The following is a 16,593-nucleotide window of genomic DNA, read 5'->3' as shown; positions in this document are numbered from 1 at the left end:
CTGAAAGACTTCCTGGCGGATATCCTGGACGAATTTCTGAAGAAATCCCAGGAGGAATTCCTAGAGCACTCCCCGAAGAAATCCCAGGCGGATTTCGCGGAAAACTTACTGAAGGAATCCCCGGAGCTATTCACGGAGAACTTTCTGAATCTTCGGAGGAAATCTTGAAAGATTCCTTGAAGAAATCCCTGAAAAAATCCCCTGAAGGAATCTCCCTGAAGGAAGACTTCCTGAAGGAATCCCCGGAGGATTTTCTGGACGAATTCCAAAAGGAATTTCTGGAGGAATCTCCGAAAGAGTTCCTGGAGGCAACTCCTTTTAGCAATCTCTGGAGGACTATCTGAAAATATTTCTTGAGGAATTTTCAATGGAATCTCTGGAGAAACTGCGAGGGAATTTGTGGAGAAATTTCTGGAGGATTTCCTGCAGGAATCCCCGGGGGATTTCCTGGAGGAATTTCCAAAAGAATTTTTGGAGGAATCTGGGGAAAAATTCCTAGAGAGAACTATTTAGGAATTTTTTGAGCAATCTCTGGAGGAATTCCTGAAGGAATATCTAGAAGTATTTTTGAAGGAATTTACGACAGCATATATGGATGAATTCCTTTGGGCATTTCTGGAGGGATTCCCGGAAGATATCTTGGAAGAATTCCTGGTAGAATTTCTGCAGAAATTCCTGGAAGGATTTCCGGAGGAATTTGTGGAAATATTCCAGGATTTATTTCTGGAGGAATTCCTTGAAGTATTACAGAAGAAATTCCTGGAGGAATTTTCGGAGGAATCCCGGGAGGAATTTCTGGTGTAATCTCCGGAGGCATTCTCGGAGAAAACCCCGGGGGATCCCTAGGGGAATTTTTGCAGGAATTTCTGGAGGATTAACCGGGGAAATTTCTGAAGGAATCCCCGGAGAATTCCTTGAGGAATCTTCGGAGGATTTTTTGAGGTATCCCCGGAGGATTTGGATTCCCTCGAGGAATCTACGAAGGAATTTATGGAGGAATCCCCGGAAGATTTGTGGAAACTCCTGAGGATTTCCTGGAGGGATCTCCGGAGGAATTTGTGCCGAAATTTTCGGAGGAATCCTCGAAGGAATTCCTTGAGGATTCTTCGGGGGAATTTCTGGAGGAATCTCCCTTGGAATCCCCGGAGGATTTCCTTGAAAAATCTCCGGTGAATTTGCTGAAGGAATCCCTGGAGGAATTTATACGGGATTTTTCGGAGGAATTTCCGGTGGAATTCCTGGAAGAATCTCCGGAGGAATTTCTGGAAGAACCTCCCTTGAAATTCCCGAGGAGTATTTCTTGGTGGCATTCCTGGAGGAATGCTCGAAAGTACACCACTAGCAATTCTCGAAACACTCATCGAAAACCAAAGGAGTTGCTGAAGTTATTTCCGAAGGAACACCTACAGGAATTTCCGAAGGAACTCCGAATGGAACTCCTAAAGGAATTTTTAATGGAATTACTGGAGTAATCCGTGATGTAATACCTAGATAAATGCCCGAAGGAAAACCTGAAGCAACTTAAAAAATTCCTTAAGGTAATCTCGATGGAGCACCTAAAGAAAATTCAGAAGGAACTTCTAGAGGAACTCACGATGTAGGCATTTTCGAAGAAACACACGAATCATTTTTTGAAGAACTTCGTTTAGGAAAACCTGGAGGAATTTACTATGGAGCTTTTGAAGCTTTTTCCGAAGGGACTCCTGAAGTAATTCCCGAAAAAATATCTGGCGAAATTTCTGAAAGAATTCTTGGAGGAATTACTAATGGAACTCTAGAAAGAAATTTGGATGGAACACCTGGTGTATTCTTGAGGGAATTCATAGAGGAATTCTTGGAAGAATTCCCGAAGAAATTCCTGGAGTAATTCCCGAAGGAACTTAGAGAAATTTCCGAAGGAACTTGTTAAGGAGAACTCGATGGACCTCTATAAGGAACTCCCAAAAGAACACCGGGAGAAATTCTCAAAGGAACATCAGGTGTTATTTTTGAATGAACTTTTTTGAAAAATCCCTAATGAAACTCCTCAAGGAATTCTCGAAGGAACTTCTGGAGGAATTCCAAAAAGAACTCCTAATTCCCGAAGATATACCTGGAGAAATTTCCTCGAAGGAGCCAAATATGAATGCCAGAAATACCTCTTACCAGAAGGTAGTCCTAAAGGAATTCCCGAAAGTAATCTTGGAGAAATTTCCGTGGGATCTCCCTAATGAATTCCAGGATTAAGAATTCATCCTGGAATTTATTAAGAAGATCTCTCGGGAGATCTTAAATAAATTTTTGAAGAAGTCTCGAATGAATTCCTGGAGAAATTTCCAAAAGAACTCCAGGGAAAAACTCTAAAAGAACTCCTGGAGAAATTCTTTGAGGAATTCCTGGAGCAACTCCTGGCTGAATTAGCAATGGAATTGGAGGCAGTTCTGCATAAATTTTCGGAGAAATTCCTGAAAGAATATCCGGTGAAAATCGTTGAGGAATTCCCGAAGCAAATCCCAAAGGAGTATCCCAAGAAACTCCTCGAATTATTCAACAAGACATTCCTTAAGAAATTACCCAAGGAACTCCTTGAGGGAATCTCCAAGGAACTACTTAGGATATCTTGAAGGGAATTTATAGAAATTTCAAAGTAAATTTCCGAAATGTTGGAGGCATATCCTAATGAATTCCATAAAGACTCCTGGAGTAATTTATGGAGAAAGTACTGGAGAAATTTCCGACAGAACTGAAAAAATAGTTGTCGATGAAAATCTAGGAGAAACTCGTGGAACAACACATGGAGGATTTCTGGAAGGCGCTCCTGGAGGAAGTTGTGAAGGAATTTTAAATGCTACTCCTTAGGGAATTCTGCAAGAATTCCTTGAGAAAAATCCAGATGAATGCTCGAAAGAACTTTTTGGCGCAACTCCCGAACGATCTGCTTGAGGAATTTCTGAAGAAACTCCTGGAGTTGTCTCAAATGGTTTTCTTAGAAAGTCACCAAACATCTTCCTTTAAGGGAAATTAGAAAAGAAATTCATGCTAAAGGAATCTCAGGAATAATTATTATTGCCGAAGTCTTGGAAGAAATCGTTACTAATAGAATAACAGAAAGATTTTTTTGTTTTCGAAATCCCAGATGGGATTGCTTTTGCCTGAATGCCGGAATGAATTTCTGTAGAAATAATCCTAGAAGAAATTCCTGCTTGAGGAATTCCAGAATGGATTTCTGTTCCCGGATTCCCAGAAATATTTCCAGCTAGTAAAATTGAACAAAAAATCTGGAGAAATCCCTAATGAAATCCTTAGAAGATGCCCTAAATAAATTTCAGACGGAATATCAACAATAGGAATCCATGGGACAATCTTTGTTGGAGCAATTCTGGAAGCTAACTCCGCTCAAATAAATTTAAGCGGAATTCCTGTTGAATGAAAGGAATATTTCAGCACAAACCAACTACAGGGAATCCCTGGAGGGATTCTCAAACAAACCCGTTAATGAATCCCATAAAGAATTCCTGCTGGAAGAATGCCAAAGGATATTCCTGTCGAAGAAATCTCAGGAGTTCCTACTGGAGGAATCCTGATTAGAAAAAAAAAGATCTCCTGGAGGAATGCCGCTTCGATGAATGTATTCATAAATCCCGAATAAAATCCGGGGAAAAGACAAACGTATTCAAACACTCAGAACATTTTCGTTGCACTTTTAAAATCCAATCGAATAGGTTTTTATGAGCGTTTCGATATAAATAAACATGTAAACATTGCCGCCCAACACCAGCTTCGATGCCGGACGCTGCGTTGCATTGCGTCAACTTTGAAAATTTTCAAAGTTTAGAACGACTTCAGCGTTTTTAGTACAATGACGTACGTCACGCAACGCATCATTGTGGCTTGCTGCACTGAAACTCATTGCTTCAAACTGAGCTGTCAGTTGAAGTTGAAGTCGAAGTCGAAGTCGACGCAGCATTGTGGCTCCCGCTTTAGCTCGTCCAACAAGCAAAAGTCCCGCAGTTTTTCCCTGACTTCTAGAAAAGTCCAATCTTTTTGTGTCTTGCAGCGTACTGGTGCATAAAATTGTTTCTTCCAAGTGAAAAATTGTGTTTAAATTCAATTTGCCTGCCTAGCTAGCTAGTCACTTGCTCGACCGTGATTATTATTGGTACCATATCCGGAGGAACTCCGTGCATTTATAGTTTGCGGGCTTCAATTTTATTAGCGTAGAAAGGAAGGTGCATCAAGATGTCCGAAAGCGACTGGGATACTGTGACCGTGTTGCGTAAAAAAGCCCCAAAGGCTTCATCTCTCAAGACTGAATCGGCTGTGAACCAGGCTCGCCGTCAGGGTCTTGCCGTGGAAACCAGCCAGAAATGTAAATTATCGAGGGCCAAAGGCGGCTTTCCCATTCTTATCTATTTCACAACCACGAGGTTTACGCGAAAAGTCGCAATTGCATCAGCTTTCGCCATATTCCAATATTATATGGGGACGGCCAGCACCGAAATGGTGCCGGTTGTCTAAAATTAAATTAGAGGGAATAAGGTGACCCATTTGTACGCTGATTGATGCAATCGATTTTGCACCACTAGTTTGAATTGACCGGCAGATTTGTTTCTTATTGATTCTATTTGCTTCGTTTTCTTGCTAAACATTGTTGTCGTCGTGGTTGTAGTTAATGCGGGCACAAACAAGCAGCACACCGCACCGAAAAACACCGCCAAGCTGGACCGGGAGCACGAAGAGCTGAAGCATAAACAAGTCTCGCACAGCGTCTCCAAGCTGATCATGCAGGGTCGTCAGGCCAAGGGACTCAGTCAGAAGGATCTGGCCACGGTGAGTAGTTTGTGATATTTCTCAATAAGTTGAAAGTCAAATTCAAAGTGTCTCCTAATAGCGTGGATTCAGTGATATATGATGCGAATTGTTGTGAAATACATATTGTCTGAATCATAGAAATATTATCTAAGATCAGATAACGATATAATGAATATATATCGAGTTGTATCGACATGCTTACGAGTTTATGATAACAAATTACTATTGCAATACATGAAACCTACGTTTAAAAGTAGGAAAATAAGATAGAAAATCTGCGAAACATTTTGTATTGTCTTAAGAAGCGACGCGTTGTCAAATTGGAAACGTATACAACATTTAGAATCAATCAATACTTATATTTCTAATATTTGCTGTGCAGAGCTGATTCCCGTTGCTAGTTCTTGGGTTGTATCTTCCAGGAAGCATTGATTGAGGCATATGTTGACCTTGGCTCGGAGTATCGTAACTATATTATGTTTCCAGTTCAAAACCGAATTAGCGACATTTTTTCTTCGACTTCCGCTGCTTTTGCCTTGCGTTAAACACAATGTCGGAAGTGGGGCGCTGTATAGAGCACCAGGTGTACAATACAGCGCCCCACTTCCGACATTGTGTTTAACGCAAGGCAAAAGCAGCGGAAGTCGAAGAAAAAATGACGCTAATTCGGTTTTGAACTGGAAACATAATAAGATCAATTATGTGGGCACTAAATAGCTTTGCTCCTTCTCAATCTCCTAGAGCAGATGGGATATGTATATTCCATTTTGCTTCAGAAGAGATTTGGTTATTTCAAACATGTTTTGAACGAAATACTTTTTTGCAGTTTTACTACAGTGTATATTCCCAAATATTACTGTTATTATTACATCGGTGATGTTCATCTGGCCAAAGTGCTTCTTCATGTGAACCTACAAGCTATCAATCTGGAATGTTCACTGTGACTATTTTACACAAGGTTGTTTACGATATTCTTCATTTCAGCATTCATTTAAAATCAATCTTGTTTGGGTGTTTTTTAGTTATTGAGGGTGCTTTTGACAAATTGCCTTTCGATACCATATTAGAAGCCGCACGGAGGCATGGTATATTCAATTGGATTTACCACATACTCAAAAACCGACATCTCTTCTCGACATTGCGTCAAAAGCGATTAAGAAATTGAGTGTTGGTGGATGCCCCCAAGGGGGAGTCTTGTCCTCACTTTTATGGGATCTCGTAGTAGTTATGCTATTGATGCAACTCAATAATAGCGGCTTTCATACTTATGGTTTTGTCGACGAATACCTAACATTGTTAATTGGTAACGGGCTTGGTGGTCTAGTGGCTACCACCGCTTCTGATTCGTATGCAGAAGGTCCTGAGTTCAATCCCTGACCCGTCCCTTTCCTCATACTTTGTATCTTTTTATTTACTTTCTCTCTTCTCTACATATACAATTGGCTTCTTTAGCGATGTTGAGATAATCCCATATTCTGAATCTGCATGCCAAACTGAGCCGAAATCCAAATTTTCATATTTCGCTTGTTTTACGGCTCTTTCAGTCTGGTCTATAAAGCAGCTAAAACCGTATAGATACGGTTAGCTGCAGTGCGCGGGCGATAGAGAAGCTTAGCTTTTATCCACAGCGTAGGTGCGGGTAAAAGCAATAAATGCAAAGCTTTTATAGCAGTAATAATCGATACAGTGAACGCAAAAGGTATTCGAACACATGCACCGTAGAGGGACGCCATCAACAAAAATCATAGACAGCAATATCTCGGACAAGACTCGTTTTAGCTGCTTAATATATACTGAAAGAGCCGTAAAACAAGCGAAATACTCGTCACAGTCGTTAGCAGTCAGTCAAATCAACAAATTTTCATAAATTTCGGCGCCTGGGAACCTACTGAAAAATCAATTTGAAGTTTGTATGGGAGCGATTTGTCGAATCACCCCTCGCCACATTTTGTTCTGGGCGGAGCTGTCAAGCAGTTGCCCAGCTGTCAAAAGGTGATTTTGAAAAATCTCTTTGAAATTGATTTTAGGTACCAAAATAAAAAAAAATCATAGTGGCTCAGAAAAAGTTGCTCTTTCGTATAAAAATAAAAAATCAATACATTTTTCAAAATTTAAAGACTTAATTCATGTATATTCATAGCTATCGCTAAAACCAGAAACAAATTGAAAAAATGGTTTCCTTTTGTATTTTGTACAATACGTTGAAATACTCGCTTTCTGTATTCAGTATTAGCGTGGTGCTGGTGGAGGTGGCAAACCGCCCGACTGTCGGAAGGATAGTAATCACTAATCACCACTCAGTCTATCACTTTACGAATACTATAAATATCCCCTATCCATGGATCGCATCACCAACCCAACGGTGACTCCCTCGACATCCCATCCTTTACGTCTAACAAATACCCTAGTTCGTGAAAATTGAAGAACTAGGGTAGTGCACGTTTTTTGGCACGGGGAAGATATTTAGCCCACCATGGGAGTTTTATTCCATTTATCATATAACCTCTACATAATCTTGGTATTTTTTTATTGGAGCAAGAAGGATATTCTACTATGTAGTGACCTTCATTTTGGTTGGCAGTTAAATATGCTGCTTAGTATGTAGGTACGTTCATTTTATTATGATATTCCTATGGGTTCGAACTACGTCCCAACAACATCGCCGAATTGAAAGTTTCAATGATTTAGACATCCAGTTGAGAACAGCTGTCTATCTCGGCAATGCTATGACGATTGAAACAATGTGTTACCTAAAGCTGTTAGTACACAGAGTCAAATATTTGTCCAAAAAGAAACCAATGCTCAAACATCTTGTTTGATTCGATCGAATTTTCATTAGTGTCAAACTGATGTTGTTTCTTGAGTTCTTTCCTTGTCAAATATTTGACCCTGTGTACTTCAGGCCTAATAATTGTTTACCAATTTCGTACGATTAAAACTGTTGTTGATTGCCTTCCCACTTATCACAATATGTGTGTGATACCCTGGCAAAATCTCTGTAGACTCTCAAAGTTCCCCTAAAGTGTTACGAAATTTATGCCTCTCACCATGCAATGGTTAACAAAACATTATATGTACTACTATGTGTAAAAACTGACGCTTTTAACAAAACTTCTTCCTCTTTGGAACGTAACATGATTTTCAAACATTCCCTACCACAAATAGCAAAAATAATTTGTAATAACTCACTTAGTTGTTTATATTGTCTGTGTTTATAGTTATGTTTTATAGTAAAACCTTTTTTTTTTCGCCAAATTGTTCACCCACTTCCTAAAAGGGGTGGTACAACATGCCTCTCTTGCCCTATACTTAAGAAAATCCATGCTCATATATTTTCTTACAAATCATAATTTCTTTGCGGTTTGTGGTTTAGGGGAAGATGATATAGATCGATGAGATTAGAGTTGAACCTTATGACAACTAAATTGCGGGTCATTAATTGGCTCGGTAGCTTAGTTGGTAAAGCACTTGTCTAGCGAATAAGGGTCGTGAGTTCAAATCTCACCTGAGCTGTGGATTTTTTCCCAATTTAACCAATAATTTACCCATCTGTACATATAACGTTGAGTTATTTGAAATTCATAATTTCTAAATTACCATTTTTTTTCATCTTACAGAAAATCTGCGAAAAACCTCAAATTGTCAACGACTACGAAGCGGGTCGCGGCATTCCCAACAACTTGATCCTGGGCAAGATCGAACGGGTGATTGGAATAAAACTTCGTGGCAAGGACATCGGTACCCCGGTAGCGCCTCCCGGTAAGAAGTGAACATCGTCGGGAGGCAAAAGCAATTGAACACACAAACACCCTTGCATACGGAAGAATAAAATGTAGAGAGCAAAACACACACACTGCGCGCGTATGACAAGAGAGAATCATGCTACTGCATAACTAACTAACTGGCTGGCAATTGCTGCTAAAACATCATTTTGAGGTGGATTCTTGTATGTAACAACTGACACCCAAGCGAGAAGGAAAATGTTATTTCATTGCTTCGAGAGCAGCGAAGAGCGCAAGTGAAACACTATATTTAACAGCAGTTTGCACATACTTTTTCCCTGAAAAATAAGATATGTAGTAGTTCAGAAAAATATCAACAAAAACCAGATTTACACCCTTGCGTTCAAAGTCAATGTTGTGGGAAAAACATATTTAGTGTTAGTGCATTTTCCTCGTTCAGCTAAGAATGGGGTGGTTTGAATAATTCGTTACTGTCACTGATCATATTTAGATGATGATTGTACTTTATGCGATATAGTGCTAAATAAAAATCACATTATTCGTCAATCTTACATACTTTTTAGTACGATTTAGTACAGCGACTCATTTTTTTGTGGTTCTTATACCAAACAGTTAAAATAATTGATCAAGCTTTTTATGAGCTTTACAACATCAGATACGAAAATAAACGGTATAGAAGTGAGTCACTGTATTCATGATGTCAGTATTTAAGATTTTGAGAAAACAATATGTGAATCATAACCACAAATTCTAATTTCGTTCTATTTGTCATTTTGCTCAAATTTCAAATCTCGCGATGATGAGGTATGTAATTGCCATACTATTCTTGCGTTTGTGTAGTAAACTAAATCCTTAGCGTATAAAAATTGTACCCGTCTTAGGTTTCTAAACTAATTTCAATTTATTTTAAATTATTTCAGGAACAAAGTAAATTTGAAAAAGAAATCGGAGGATAACACTGAAGAGAAGGGACACAACCGGAAACGAAATTGGCGCTTGAACGGAAATCGAAAAGACAGAAACCAGGAATTTTCTGTAAAAGTCTCATTCAATGCTATCATAGAGCCGATAAACTCTTGCACAAGCTTCATTCAAGCAAAAGTGGAACAGTTTTGTGCATTTGTCTGTAGCATAACGTTTTCATTACCTAAATCACTTCATGATACAATGTTCATCGATGATTCAATGATATGGTTTAAGTGGTTTTAATTAAAGTTTTATTACCGTATACATTAACAATTGACAACAATTTATACACATGTAGAATATGTTTAAAAACATGTGCTGTAAAAAATAAGGTGTAGACATACCTACCTGCAAAAATACATTGTCAAATTATGTTTGATGATGAAATAAAAAAAAGATTAATATCTCATCTGTAGTTGTATAAATTGATACTGCAAAGGCGTTTTATTTCCATGGGATATATAAATGCGAGACATGTGCATGTCTCGCCATGGGAGATGACAATGGACTGAAGATTCACGCTTTAATTCAATGCGGTAACAGCATCATGATGACATTAATTTCTCGCAAACACTTTGTTTGAATCACTTTTAAGAGTATTTAATATGCATCATTTTTTTCTAAATCAGCAAAGTTCTATATCCTCCATTCAAAAAGTTATTCATCGCTTTCTTCTAAAAATGACTTATATTTAACAACACTAAATATCTCAGACACGCGCAAGCAGATTTTCAATCTCTTTGTCTTACGAAACCATATGTTTCGAGCATCGGTTTGTATTTGGTCATTTGACCCTGTGTTCTAGCGAAACGAAAGTTGAACATGTTGAACTTTTTCATTTCTGTCAAATGAGATGAATTCAATTCAGTTTGCTTACACACTGCATGAATTGAACAATGTAAACATCTGCTTCAACTCAGATCCATTCAAGAGGACACTCAAGCCCAAGCTCAAGCCATTTGCTCAGTCTAAACACATCATTCTAGTAGATTGAACATGTTTGAGAAGTTGGCAAGTGAAATGCTCGTTTCAGTTGAACAATGTAAACCAGGCATTATGGTGTTCTTAGCAATTGAAATACATAGTAACGTCACTATTTCAATTGCACAAGAATTTCACAAGAGTGAAAGAGAGAATCAGTGGTTCGTAATGTTTATCCGCACTATCTTAGTGAATACAGTGGTAGACATTCGTTTAGCCAAGGCATAAATATCTTTTCTATTTTATTCGCAACGGTAAACATTTTATGTTCTTTTTTTATTTTTTGGAGGATCTTCTAGGTAATGCAAATCTATATATATAAAAATGAGTTTGGAGTTCCTTTGAGGCAACAAAACTCAAGAACGGCTGAACCGATCGGGATGACTCTTGCATGGTTTGATTCGTATTCATGGTGGCTGTGTTTATAAGTAAAAAAAAGTTACGAAAATAAACTGAAAAAATAAAATTTAGAAAGTACTGATTTGTTATGACCGGGGAAGAAAATCAACATGATCGAAATGAAACCAATCTAGAGTGCCGTGGTCCAAAGAACCCAACAGTTGTCAAACCACCACAGCCACAAATGGCAACACAACGTTTGCCAGAACAGCTAGTGGGATATATATTAGGTGGATTCACTTAACAGCGTAAACTGATTAAACGTCGCGATCACCAAGGCAATCTTTGATTATTTCATTCGCAAAATCATGAAACATTTCAAATAAGCAGAAAATCATGGCTTACGCAGCAATTTAATCTGTTTAGTGAGTACCCGCAGGGTGGCCACTCAGAGCGGCAAATAAAATTCCCGAGTTTTTCCCGGTTTTCCCGATAGCGTTTTGAAAATTTTCCCGATTCTAAAATAGAATGATTTAAAGTGAAAATTAAACGTAACTTAGTAAGAAAAACTTAAGAGAATTAATATTGAATATTTTCAAATCTTTGGATTTAACATACTATTCACATAAACTTGAAAATAAGTTATGTGTTGTTTGTCTCGTATCCAATGATGGGCATTGAAGTTACGACATCTTCCTTAAAGATTCCTTAAATTCAGATGACCAACTAGTACAAATCATCGAGAGCTATTTTCTATTAATTTTCACCGTACCGACTATGTCAAATTTAAGCCCTCTAATCAAATGATGCTTGTTTACCGTCAAGGCGCCATTCACCGTGGGGGCTCCATTCACCGTGTGCCTTCAAATATTTTTTCATTATTTCCATATTATGATTGAATGATATGACAATTTCCCGTCAATTTCACCAATACAACACTAATGTATTGTTACCATGTGAAAACGCTCATTAGAAACATTTAAAAGTATCATTTTGACACTAAAGTGTGTTTACATGAAGCGGGTTTCTGCTCATTCACTGCATTCATAGTGAAAAATCGAAAACTGCACTAAGGTGATTTAAGCGATAAACTAAATGTAGTAACGTTTTTATTCCACCAAGAAGCAATTAAATTCACATATCAGGCATGTATTTTGCATTACCGAAGTAAGTTTAACAAGAAAGTACGATTACTCGTACTTTTTAATTGAAACAAAAAGCCACGGTAAATGGGTACCCTAAAAATCAATGGTCTCCATTCACCGTGCCCCATATTGTCCCATATATCTAGAAAAAAATCGAAAATTTGAACATTCGTTTTTCTAATAAAATCTTGCAAGTTATTACTTGAAATGAATTTAAACGAAGAAAATTCCCTTGGCTGGGTTGTTTTGATCATTTTTAAACAAAGTAGAATAAAATTGTTCATACACGGTGAATGGGTCCCTACTACCACGGTGAATGGTGACCTACCACGCAATTAGGCGACCTTACTACCCTTTACTAATTGTACTATATCACCAAATTTTGTGAAAAATTTTCTACTTCTGTGGTTATTGCTTTAATTTTAACCTATAATGAAGGCAATTAAAAGCGGCACCAACAATGTTTATAAGACTGGTGTCAAATGACAGCCCTTATTTACCCCGAATCCTCTTAAATCCACGGTGAATGGTGCCTTGACGGTATAATAAACACAGTGAACACATGGATTTCACATTTTCCAAGACAAGACTTGAGGAATACTTTAGATCATTACGTTAACAAACAGTTGCGTATTGAAGGATGCATTATTCCAATGTAATATAAATATAAATGAACTATTTCTTAAGATAAAATGTAACAACACGGTCTTCATATCTGATAGACGACAATAAATAAATAAACTATGCAGTTGTTTAAGCAAATTAAAATACAAAGGATAATCCTAAGGGGGTCGAAATTCTCAGAGAATACGCTATGATTATAGGATTTACGAACTTATTATTAGTGGATTTCTTAGTAATATTCCAAAAAAATCTTCTTAAAAATTCTTAGTAAGTTCGTTTGGGAAACTAATAGGCAATAACAGAATGCCAAGCAAACATGGATGAACTTCTGGTGGAATATCTGGAAAGATTACTCGTGAAAGAATTTTGGAAACGATTTCTAGGGAAATCTTCAGTGTAGTATTTCTAATGGTAATTTTCAAGATATTTTAATAGGAAACCAGTGGCGAACTTTATGGTAGCGTAAATGGCTACTGCAGAAAGTCAGGCAGGTTACTTAGGCTAGAATCGTGAACCGAAAAATTAAGAGATCAAAGAAATATTAGATTTTGTCTGATAATCGTCTAGCATTCCATTATTTCATCAGCGATTTCAATAGAGATTTAATTTCTGATCACATTTTCAGGAATTTCTCCAGGATTTCCTGAAAGATTAGTTTTTGAGAAAGTATTTTCCCCAAAATGTAGAGGCAGATTCATTATTAGGGAATTATTTATTTCCGTAAATCATACAGCTACATTGCTCCAGATGCGTTTGAATACTCACTGGAACTCCCGCGAGAATTTCAATTGATAATTTAACTTGAAACAACGAATGCTCAAAATTCTCTAGAATTTGCTTAACCAGGAATTTTACTAGGGACTTATGCTAAAGCTTCACCAAAAAAGGATTTTCCCGATACCTTAATCCGGTTTTCTCCGAACATTTTTATTCACAAGTTCAATAAATGAGTACATCCAAGAACTTCATGAAATTGTCAGAAATCTTCCAAACAAAATATTAGAAATACTTTTATGAACTGCAATAGGGATTCTTTGAGATATTCCATCAGATACTAAAAATCCCTTCAAATATTCTTTCAATTGTTTTTCACTAACTATTTTTTAAATTGTAGAAATGTTTTCACCAGAATTACTTATCCAGAATTTAATAATTTTTAATTTTAATTTATTCTTGGGGCAATTCATTCATTCATTTAAAATTTTATCAGTATCCTATCCTAATTTCTTAAAGACTTTTCGCTCAAAGTACAAAGGCTATATCAAATATTCTCCTAGAGATTGTACAAGGATTGATTGATTGATTTATCTTTATTTGAGAGACTTTCAGCCCTTGGCTGGTTCGTCTCTTTCCCTTGTACAAGGATAATTTTTCAGAAAAAAGTTATAATTTTTGTGATGTTTTATAAAATTAAATTGTTTAAATTCTGATGTTAGGCAACATCATTATGATTAACTTTAATTGTCATGACTCGACGACAAGATATTAATTTCCAAGAATGAGTTTTACGCCAGTTCACCTACTATGTTATACAGTTCAACAGAAACTGCATTTCCCACAAATTATCGTACTTACGCTTCTGGAGACTGTACAAATTTTAGAATTTTTGAAATTCCCGGTGGCTAGCAACAATTCCCGAGGTTTTCCCGACTTTTTCCCGGTGGTTTCGAATTCCCGAGCTTTTCCCGGTTTTCCCGAAATTCCCGACTGGGTGGCCACCCTGGTACCCCTATTGTTTATTTTATATTTTATGGCCGTAAAATACAAGAAAAATATAAAATTTGCCTAGACATTCGTTTAGCCTAATTGTATTTTTTTAAGAATTCCATAATAAAAACTATCAAATTTCGAATAATATCCAACTCAATCATTTTGTATGGTGACCTGCATTATAGATTAACTTGTAAATCATGAATTTGATCGTTTTTGGAAGTGTTGTCATATTAATTTTACATGCATCTCATATAAGTAAGTACAATATTAATAATATTGAAAATGTTTCCAAATTGAGATTTGTTGTAGTTTTTTTCATCGGAAGTGTTTTAAAAGATTCCAATGAAAGTATCACGACGAGTGCAGGTTGAAAACCTACGAAAAACGTATTTGAGTATTGTTATTGAGATGAAATATGATAGTTTAACTTGCACAAATCACAGCGTTTACTACTATTACGTCTTCTAACAGCTCCCAATATCGCTAAAGTGTATTCTGACTGAAATAACATACATTGGACGTCTCACATTTTGAGAAATGGCACCCAAAGTCTTCAAATTTCTAGCATGAACTACTTGTTTCATAATTTAGACGTTCTTTTCAAATAAATCGTGTTAAATATGAACGTGTTCAAATCTAAGACTCATTTATAATAAATTTCTTCAGATTGAATGAAATAAGCCAATGTTTTGACCATGTCATGCATTTTTGTATGAACATCGGCTTCAAAATATATAAACAGGGTTCAAAAATTCCGACTCCTCTTGCAGTTCTTTCGCTTGGCTGTCTTCTTATTCATTTAGTAATGCTAGTATTATACAGCTATACTTCAGAGGCATTAGGATACGTCTTTATACTACACAAAACTATTTATTTTAGCTTTTATCAATCACATTTTGGTGTTTAACCAACCGAAAACCTATATACAGACAGGTTTTTTTTTACGCGGCGGTTACGTACCGCGTGGAAAAAAAAACTCAGTTCATAATTTAAAAACCCAGATTAATCCACCTAGTGGTGATAGTGCCTTTCTTGTTGAATATGTACTCATAAACTTTTCTTCGACGTTAGCCAAAATGTTCCTGAATCCTGAAAACACTTTACACTAGCAACAATTTTAACAAAGCCATCATCAATTTTCGAAACTTATTGATGATACATATTCCGATGTTATGTTCAACAAAAAAACAGAGCAGAAAAAGATCAGACCTCTCAGTTGACTGCTTGATCCACTACGGCAGCGGGGTGAGCGTCAGCTAATGCTTGAAGAAGGTTAACTTTATTCACAATCACAGATCACTTTGTGATCTTCGCCAATGTTTATTTCATCACACTTTAGGCTATATTTTATTATCATTGGTAACACGATTCATGTAAAATTTGACCTTCCTACGAGGAAAATGCAGAAAATGTAGATTTTCCATTCAAATTTCAATCGCAATGAGAAGAGTGAGGGCTCAACCAGCCGCGCCCAAATTGTGAGCAGTAATTTTAGAGGCATAAGGAGATTGGAGATTGGAAAACTGTATAAGGTTGATGCGATTAAATTATATTTTTATATAAAACGTTGATCCATCCTACTATACATTTACACCGCAGGAATCTGAAATGGTGTGATTTGAAGAGATCGCTTTGGTCACGATTTCGTTCTCTCGCATACATGAAGACTTTGCTCATTTCTTCATTTATAATCTTACCCATGCTATAAAAAAAGCCACAATTTGATTTATCGCTTTGACATTTATTTTGTTAACCTTTATAATTCCGCTATTTGATGTGCAGCTTGCATGGGTTTGGTTAAATTTTACGTTTGACTACTTCCGGCGGGACACCTGGAACTGATTCCGGTTGTCTCAAATATGGTCTTAGACTATGTTTTTGTCAACTGTTCATCACGTGACCTGAAAAGCCGGAAATTGATGTGATTTGAGGATATTTTCTTGCTAACCGTTCGGCAAATTTTTGAAAATGCCGCGATTTTATGTATCGCATGCATGGTTTTGGTTCACTTCTATCAAATCACACCCGCAACCGATTCCGAACTACTGTGACCTGAGACTATTTTCTTGTTGACCGTTCATGAGATTATCAAAAACGCCGCTATGGTTTAGTTCCTTTCTATATTTTACCACTTCCGACGCGTTACTCGTCTTGTCACCAGTTCTGGAACACTACCGGTTCTCCCAAATATGGTCTGAGATTGTTGGTTAACCGTTTATCTTGTTACTGAATAAGTCATCGATTGATCATTTCTGGTGGGACACCCGTAATCAGTTCCGTAACATACTGAT

The 16,593-nt window shown here is 37.1% G+C and overlaps 2 protein-coding genes across 4 annotated transcripts in view; one reads left to right on the top strand and one right to left on the bottom strand.

The window, feature by feature from the left end:
* The window catches only part of LOC134288187 (uncharacterized), a 504,266-nt gene that overhangs the window by 229,149 nt on the left and 258,524 nt on the right, over positions 1-16,593 (bottom strand). The window lies entirely within an intron of this gene.
* LOC109424237 (endothelial differentiation-related factor 1 homolog) lies at positions 3,965-9,909 on the top strand. Of its 3 annotated transcripts, XM_019699317.3 has the most exons (4): positions 3,966-4,348; positions 4,649-4,809; positions 8,409-8,550; positions 9,455-9,909. In XM_019699317.3, the coding sequence occupies exons 1-4, from the start codon at positions 4,219-4,221 to the stop codon at positions 9,463-9,465; spliced, it is 444 nt and encodes a 147-aa protein (XP_019554862.1). In that variant the 5' UTR covers positions 3,966-4,218; the 3' UTR covers positions 9,466-9,909. The 3 variants fall into 3 exon arrangements, with proteins under 3 accessions (XP_019554863.1, XP_062708159.1, XP_019554862.1); XM_019699318.3 differs by lacking the exon at positions 9,455-9,909 and having other exon boundaries at positions 3,965-4,348; positions 8,409-9,085; XM_062852175.1 differs by lacking the exons at positions 8,409-8,550; positions 9,455-9,909 and adding an exon at positions 5,062-5,259 and having other exon boundaries at positions 3,965-4,348.

This window comes from Aedes albopictus, chromosome 2 (assembly GCF_035046485.1).
Source record: "Aedes albopictus strain Foshan chromosome 2, AalbF5, whole genome shotgun sequence".
In the NCBI taxonomy this organism is placed as follows: Eukaryota; Metazoa; Arthropoda; class Insecta; order Diptera; family Culicidae; genus Aedes; species Aedes albopictus.
This window is presented reverse-complemented; position numbering and strand designations above follow the sequence as displayed.